Source organism: Xyrauchen texanus, chromosome 7, assembly GCF_025860055.1.
Source record: "Xyrauchen texanus isolate HMW12.3.18 chromosome 7, RBS_HiC_50CHRs, whole genome shotgun sequence".
Lineage (NCBI taxonomy): Eukaryota > Metazoa > Chordata > Actinopteri > Cypriniformes > Catostomidae > Xyrauchen > Xyrauchen texanus.
This window is the reverse complement of record NC_068282.1, coordinates 1,985,144-1,994,237: the sequence shown is the minus strand read 5'-3', so window position 1 is coordinate 1,994,237 and position 9,094 is coordinate 1,985,144. Positions and strand designations below refer to the sequence as shown.

At 35.6% G+C, this 9,094-nt stretch overlaps 1 protein-coding gene across 7 annotated transcripts in view; it reads left to right on the top strand.

Annotated features, from left to right (window-relative positions):
* The first annotated feature begins 1,783 nt into the window (after window positions 1-1,783).
* The window catches only part of LOC127646466 (ral GTPase-activating protein subunit beta-like), a 50,358-nt gene continuing 43,047 nt past the window's right edge, over window positions 1,784-9,094 (top strand). For 6 of the 7 annotated variants that reach the window (XM_052130152.1, XM_052130151.1, XM_052130149.1 and 3 more), the window contains exons 1-2: window positions 1,784-1,932; window positions 5,837-6,044. In XM_052130152.1, coding sequence (XP_051986112.1) covers window positions 5,868-6,044 — 177 coding nt within the window. In that variant the 5' untranslated portion in view covers window positions 1,784-1,932; window positions 5,837-5,867. Of the gene's footprint in view, window positions 1,933-2,438; window positions 2,712-5,836; window positions 6,045-9,094 lie in introns of those variants that run through there. The other variant, XM_052130147.1, reaches the window with a different exon arrangement.

Genomic DNA, 9,094 nt, shown 5'->3' with positions numbered 1-9,094 from the left:
GCGACGCAATTAATATCTTCTCCAAAAGAGGGTGCTGTTTTCAACATATTTAAATGAGCGAATAAGAGATCAGAGTTGACAAGAACAAATTAACTGACTAAACATTTTAATTCTCTTCATCTCAATATCATTAAACACATGCCTAAAATATATTTGCATGTTTTTCTCCTCCCCTCCTCGTCCTTGTGTCTCACGAGGGCGTGTTTGCGCCCCTGAAGGTGAACCGTTGACACGTCCGAATCATTTTGACGAATCGGATCATACGGACGATTCGCGTATACGAATCGGTTCAATAAGAACCGATTCACTGATTCATTTGAAGAAGAAAAAAAAAACGAAAGAAAATAAATAATTGTAGAAATATCTGCGTGGTATTTCACTAACAAAAGTAAGCTTACAATAAATAAATAAATAAACAAACAAAATGTCCAAATAGGGTAACATTTTCAAAGCATTTTCAAGACAATTAGAACATAATAGAAAATACTATATTTTTATGTATCAAAGATATGATGCAACAAATAAAGAACAGGATTTATAACTCCCACACTGAAATTTCATGAGACGCAACTGGCTGTCAAACACACATTGAGCTACACATAATCTACATATACAGCAACCTTAATGACAAAAGCCAAATCAAACTGTTCATGTGTTAAACTTGCTATAGTTTACTTCCATATTGCTTCTTCCTCACATAACAACGTCAAATGTAAATCAAATCAACCATTGACAAATCAGTGACACTTTGCGTCAGAAATAGCATGTGTAATATGTGTGTTTACTGATAATTCAGAGAAATATATATATCAGGTAAACTTATGTAGACATTAAATAATCATAAAAAATATGGATTATGGAAGCAGAAAAAAGCGACACTTTTATATATCTTTATCTTTTTTGAACTTATACAATTTTGGTAATTAAGCATATATATATATACAACAAATGGAACCACATTTTAAAGTGTTACCATATATACATATACTGTATATATATATTTTTATTTTTATTTATTTTTTTTTTTTTTGCTGTTAAAATATAGGGGTTGAAGTAACTTTTTGGTTATCTTTTATATTTGCTGATTATTAGATTATCATATATATATATATATATATATATATATATATATATATATATATATATATATATATATATATGGTAACACTTTAAAATGTAAAATGTAAAAAAAAATAATAATACATAAATAAATATATATATATATATATATATATATATATATATATATATATATATTAATTAATAAAAAAATAAAATAAATAATAATAAATAAAAAAATATATATATATATATATGGTAACACTTTAAAATGTAAAATGTAAAAAAAAAATAATAATACATAAATAAATATATATATATATATATATATATATATATATATATATATATATATATATATATATATATATATATATATATATATATAATTAATAAAAATAAAATAAATAATAATATAAAAATATATATATATATATATATATATATATATATATATATATATATATATATATATATATATATATATATATATATATATCACACTTTTATATTTGCAAACTGCACTGGCAGATAAATGAGTCCTTCTCGCTCAAAAAGAGAAAAAAAGATTGTGTGATGTTCCTTGTTTAATCTCGCAATATAACCCACCGCACAGAACATCTTCCAGTTGAGTAATGATTCACCAACGTTTTGCGAATCGATTCGACTGAATTCAATCGGTTGAACAGAACGATTCGTTCGCGAATCGGACCTCACGAGCGACCGCGCACATCAGCCACTGCCTGCGGATGATGGAGAACCGGATCTGATCTAATCTGATCTTCCGACAAAAATGCTGCACGATCACACTCGCTGTACCTTCGAAACTTCCAGAAAGTCCGACTGATTGTTACAGCATGTGAACTGAATCAGGTAACGCGATCCGTTCATTTGTGTAGCACATTGACGTTGATATGGGTCCGCTACTGTCACCTTGACTGCGTCTCAAAAACCGAGTGTGCTGCCTCTCTAGACAGCATCACAATCTGGAAATTGTGATAATTGGGTACATTTATTTCACCAATAAATATACTCAATATTTGTCTTTCAGGAAAACGAAAAAGCAGTGTAGACTATGTAGTAGGTATTAAAAGCTTAGCGGGTCTTTACATCAAGTGAGCTGACTTGTTAGGGAGCTTAGTAGTGTTTGAGCCACATCCACAATCCCGCATTGCGGCCTGCTACATACAGTATATCCACACTGAATCCGAACTCATATTGTCATTAATGCTCATTTACTTGGAATTAGAGGTTTACGAGTAGTGACATTTGACTGACAGCTGTCATCTGTTTTGATTTTCAGCGATAGAATCGTGAATTTTAGTGCAATTCAATCACAGACAGCGTTTAAGTCCGTGTTATCTTAGCTCGAAAGCTGCTGCCGTTATAACTCGTTCTTTGTAAAGGACATCATTTATATATTTGTGCTTGTAAACAGAATTATATATGTTAATATGAATGTGGAAGGTTGTTTTAGGATTTAAAGCTTCAGTGACTCGTTACCTGTCAGTTAGCACGTAAACAAACACAACGGCTACGGAAGTCGAAGGGAAAACGAGATCAATAATGGACTGAACTTTAATTTTATGAAGTTTTTGCAAACACCGAGTGGTTTTGACGATTGTACTTCATCGTTTGGCTGTCATTTCAAAGTAAGAATAATTTAATTGTACTGGTGGTGCTGTGGTATTCTTTGAAGTACCTGAAAGTATCATGCTAACACCATGCTAAAGTGGGAATACCTTGATATTTTATTCTGTACACTAATAAGGTACTCAACAAATGTACCATGGTATTGCCAGTATTTTGTGTACTGTCTACTAATGCTGTCTAAATGGCTTAAAGTGTTACTACAAGACACTTTAAAAAAGTAATTAAAAATTGCATCTTCTACAGTGTAATTAGATTACTGTACTTTCTGAAAAGTAATTGCAGTACTTATTATTAATTATTGACCCTGATCAACCTCGGCCAGATTGAAAAATACAAGGATCGACATGAAACTGTTCTTTTGATTCTGTCAAATAAATCATATAAAATCAAATTAATTATTCATGAACTGGCCAACGAATTTAAAGGGGCGGCGTTAAATTAGAAAACATACATTTTAACATTAGATGTTAAATTTAGATTTTAAATTCACTATTGTTTTTATCAAGTGTGCCGCACAAGCCCTCAAAAGTGAAGCCAAAACGTCTCGATCGTTGACATGTCACTATCACACGAGTGCATTGGGAATTGTGCATTCCAAATTGAGGAGAAAAGGGGGGTAATCCCTTACTTTACTTTTTCAAATGATTTAATTAAAGTAGTTCATTACTTAGGAATGCATTACAGCTACTAGGGTTGGGCGATCATTTTCAGCCTATTGACGATATTCGATATATATCTCAGTAATTATGTAGTTGCTCTCTAATGGCTCAACTGTGTTGTTTGTTTTTTATCAGAGGAACCATAATTTCATCCAAACAGCCATTGAAGAAAGTTGATTCAATATTTTAAAGACAATAAATAAAAATGTATTTTAAAATAATAGTTTTTGCTTCTATCAGCATATATTTTTGCAGATAACTGATTGTTCCAAAAAGCAACTACTGGCACCAATTAATCGGTAAAACCGATCTATCTGTCTACCTCTATCAGCAACCATAAGCATAGTTTCTTGCAGAAAACTGCTTGTTCCAAAACGCAACTATCACACGATTAATCGGTCTACCTCTTTCTGCAACTATCGGCACTGATTAATCGGTAAAACCGATCTATCGGTCTACCTCTTTCTGCAACTATCGGCACTGATTAATTGGTAAAACTGATCTATCGGTCTACCTCTATCTGCAACTATCAGCACTGATTAATCGGTAAAACCCATCTATCGGTCTACCTCTTTCTGCAACTATCGGCACTGATTAATCAGTAAAACCGATCTATCGGGCTACCTCTTTCTGCAACTATCGGCACTGATTAATCGGTAAAACTGATCTATCGGTCTACCTCTATCGGCACTGATTAATCGGTAAAACCCATCTATCGGTCTACCTCTTTCTGCAACTATCGGCACTGATTAATCGGTAAAACCGATCTATCGGTATATCTCTTTCTGCAACTATCGGCACTGATTAATCGGTAAAACCGATCTATCGGTCTACCTCTATCGGCACTGATTAATCGGTAAAACCCATCTATCGGTCTACCTCTTTCTGCAACTATCGGCACTGATTAATCGGTAAAACTGATCTATCGGTCTACCTCTATCGGCACTGATTAATCGGTAAAACCCATCTATCGGTCTACCTCTTTCTGCAACTATCGGCACTGATTAATCGGTAAAACCGATCTATCGGTATATCTCTTTCTGCAACTATCGGCACTGATTAATCGGTAAAACCGATCTATCGGTCTATCTCTATCGGCACTGATTAATCGGTAAAACCCATCTATCGGTCTACCTCTTTCTGCAACTATCGGCACTGATTAATTGGTAAAACTGATCTATCGGTCTACCTCTATCGGCACTGATTAATCGGTAAAACCCATCTATCGGTCTACCTCTTTCTGCAACTATCGGCACTGATTAATCGGTAAAACCGATCTATCGGTATATCTCTTTCTGCAACTATCGGCACTGATTAATCGGTAAAACCGATCTATCGGTCTACCTCTTTCTGCAACTATCGGCACTGATTAATCGGTAAAACCGATCTATCGGTATATCTCTTTCTGCAACTATCAGCACTGATTAATCGGTAAAACCGATCTATCGGTATATCTCTTTCTGCAACTATCAGCACTGATTAATCGGTAAAACCGATCTATCGGTATATCTCTTTCTGCAACTATCAGCACTGATTAATCGGTAAAACCGATCTATCGGTATATCTCTTTCTGCAACTATCAGCACTGATTAATCGGTAAAACCGATCTATCGGTATACCTCTTTCTGCAACTATCAGCACTGATTAATCGGTAAAACTGATCTATCGGTATACCTCTTTCTGCAACTATCAGCACTGATTAATTGGTAAAACTGATCTATCGGTATATCTCTTTCTGCAACTATCAGCACTGATTAATCGGTAAAACTGATCTATCGGTATACCTCTTTCTGCAACTATCAGCACTGATTAATCAGTAAAACTGATCTATCGGTATATCTCTTTCTGCAACTATCAGCATAGGTTTTTGCAGAAAACCGCTAGTACCAAAACGCGACTATCCCACAATTAATCAGTAAAACCAATATATTGGTCTACCTCATTTATGCATTAAAAATGATACATTTTTCTGCTGTGCATCTCCACATATGTTTACAGTGTATTGTTAATAAAAGAGAGTCAATATTTGAACTGTGATTTACAGTGTTATGATTGTGATGTTTATTTGGCGCTGCTCCACGTTTAAAGTTTTGCTTCTAATATTAGCATGCCGTTCAGATTGTGTCTAGATTAGTAAAGTACAGGAGACTTTTGGGCAGCGTCTGGCTACTGTAAGCCTTGACAGATTTTTCCATAATTTGCTAAATGAGTCTTCTGTAGTCTCCTGTGTTATGACAGGATGGTCTCTAGACTCCCTACAGCAAACTAACTGGTTGATAGTTGGAACGAATCACAGTTCCTCAAGTCAGGTGATCAGTGTTGTCAAAACATCGTCCTGCATAGTTGGTTATTGCTTGTGTATGTGCAAACAGACCCTGTTTTCTTTATTTAACAGGGCTTCAGAAGTTAAACTGACTGTCTATTTCCCTCATCTAAATGCATTTCTCTTTTGCATCTCTCCGAAGGCCACAGTGAGATCCAGCAGAAGTCTCAGTCATGTACTCTGAGTGGCGGTCTTTACACCTGGTGGTCCAGAGTGATCAGGGTCACCTGAGTGTGCTGCACAGTTACCCGGCAGGCGTAGGTCGTGATGTGGCAAACGCAGTGGTGCGCCCACTGGGGAACAGCCTTGGAGGCGCGCCGTCTGAGTGCCTCCTCAAGACTGACAAGGAGGTGAGAGTTTGTTTGCTGTGTGTGTGTTAGCAGCAGAGGAATCTTAAATTCAAACCTGAGGGCAAAATTTCAAGGTTGACTTATTGCATGTTGTGTTGGAATACATTTAGTGTATCCAGTTAACCGTTAACAACTTCTCAGTTGAAGAGCAACATCATTCCGCTTGACAAGAGCAATCAGTAGGCAAATGTGTAATCACCCTTTGTGAGCTCTTTAAACAGCAGCAGCACTGAAGCGCCAGACTATTTTGGGGGCTTTTCCCACCTGTAAAGACTCACTATAGCGTGAGCCAGTAGCATTCGAGTGCAGGCTGTGAAGAAAATTGGTTTCCCACATTAAACCCTCTGCTGAAGGCTATTAGTAGATTTGTAGACACTCAAAGTTTAATAAAGTATAATCTAAATTATGACGCTTAATCTGTGCTTTATCAGTGGTTTTATGACTCCCTCAAAACACATAAAAGACGTTCATTTGTTGCCATCTACTGGCTTTAAAGTGTGATTTATAAAAATGGTCACTTGAACGATTCATGGCAAAATAAACAAACCTGAACTAATCTTTTTAACTGATTCAAAAGACAGACAGAGAAACTCCATTAAGAAATACCAAACAACTTGTAACAATAGGTTTGTGTGCATTACATTTACATTACATTTATGCATTTGGCAGATGCTTTTATCCAAAGCGACTTACAGAGCCCTTATTAAAGGGACAATCCCCCCGGAGCAACCTGGAGTTAAGTGCCTTACTCAAGGATACAATGGTGGTGACTGTGGGGCTCGAACCAGCGACCTTCTGATTACAAGATTAACAGTTATGTGCTTTAGACCACTACACTACCACCACTTGTGTCACCAATAGACCGTTACGATAATATATGGTTTGTCTATGTCTATGGTTCTTCAAGTGGAAATACAAGATTAAGATGGAAGTCCTAGAATCGCTTCTGGGTAATACCATGGCACAATGACACATATACGTACGTATATATCTATTTTTTTGTTTACATGATTTGGTTAGAAACTAAAACAAGTTGCTGAAGTTACGTCTTGGTTTAGGCCCATTTAGTACCTGTGATGTTTGTTCTGACTCTAGCTTCTCGTTTAGTTCTGCCTTTTGTTTGTTTGTGTTTCTGGGTGGGTTTCAGTGCTAGTTAAAACCTTCTCTTCATTGTGTGTGTGTGTGTGTGTGTGTGTGTGTGTGTGTGTGTGTGTGTGTGTCGCTGGCTTCCCCCTCACTGCATTGTTCCTGTAAGCTTCTGTGTACTGTGATAAGAGCTGAAGGAAGTCCTGTCATCTCCCTCTAGGCCTGTGATTTTTCTCTTGAACTCTCTCCCCCTAAACCAGCTCAAAACCGACTAATAGTGACCAGTGCTGTTTGGAATAAACTCATGCAAATATGCAGGTCATTGGAATGTGTGGCTGTTCTCTTTCCTGCATAGTTTACACTAGTATATCAGTTGGCCTACATAGCTCTCCCTCTCTCTCTGTCTGCCACTTTCTTTGTCAAATATCGCTATTACTATTGCTTATACTTAGGGTTAGGGATTTGAACAAACCTCTTAACGCTATTAAAAACCTTCAGTGTGTAACTCGTCCATCAGCGTTTGTACTACTGGCATGAGTGATACGCCAAATCATATCTTGCTGAGATCATACTTTATCCAATATCCCATAGACATACATTGGAGGAGGCTGATCAATTGGAATACATCAATGAGATCATGTTTTCCGAGACTGCCTTGTTGAGAGAGAACATCATCTGAATATCTGATTTAGCAGCTCTACTGTAAAGAAACACCCTAAACGGAGCACATTCCGGTGTGTGTCACCTTCATGAAAAATAAATGGAACATAAAATATCACACATCATTATTTAGAGGAGGTGATTATCTTTCAAACGAGTCCACACACAAGATAATCAGATGTATAGATCATTAGATAATCCACATGAAGCACAATGTTATATATGGCCACCAGGAGATGGCGCCAAATACATGACACAGACTCAATGATGACTCAAATGTCACAGAATGAAACTCATTCTATGAAATCTAATTACTAAAATAAACAGAACATAAAATATCACATATCATTATTTAGAGGAGGTGATTATCTTTCAATCGAGTCCACACACAAGATAATCAGATGTATAGATCATTAGATAATCCACATGAAGCACAATGTTACATATGACCACCAGGAGATGGCGCCAAATACACGACACAGACTCAATGATGACTCAAATGACACCGAATGAAACTCAATCTGTGAAATCTCATTCCAAGCGCAGAAGCTTTACTTTAGAATTAATTTAGGCATTATGACCAAAACCGAACAAGTGCTTTGAAATTTGCTGACAAATAAGAAGTGTTCCGTTTTGATAGTTTATCGAAATAATTGCACTGTACGTATTTTAGTAATCAGTAAAAACTGCAAACTCATCAAATATTCATGTGTTATATGTTGTTGGAAAGCTCTCAAAGAGTAAAATACAATCAGCCTTTTTGTTTTACTAACAAACAAAAATATAGAAAGTAATAGTTAAGTATATGTCTTTCACAATTATTTTGGTACATGGTATTTCTTAACATAAAATATCAGCTATAATTATTTAGAGTCTGTGATTATCTTTCTAATGAGCCCAAACACAAGATAATCAGAATTATTGATCATTAGATAATCCACATGAAGCACAATGTTACATATGACCACCAGGAGATGGCGCCAAATACATGACACAGACTCAATGATGACTCAAATGATACAGAATGAAACTCATTCTGTGAAATCTCATGACTAAAATCATGTCTGCATGCTATGCAAACCTTTAGTCATTGTTTTTCTTTTTCTTTTTTCAAGCAGTTTCTTAGGCTGATAGTCTCAGAATGTATAATAATCTATACCATTAGCAAGAAAGATTTAAAAACTTAAATAAAGGGAATTATCAGTCTTTTAATAGTGGACACCACCATTCGTTTTTTCATCTTGATCTCATCTGAGGAAATGTCAATCCATCTGAAACTGGTTTATGATGTGTTGTTTGTATGT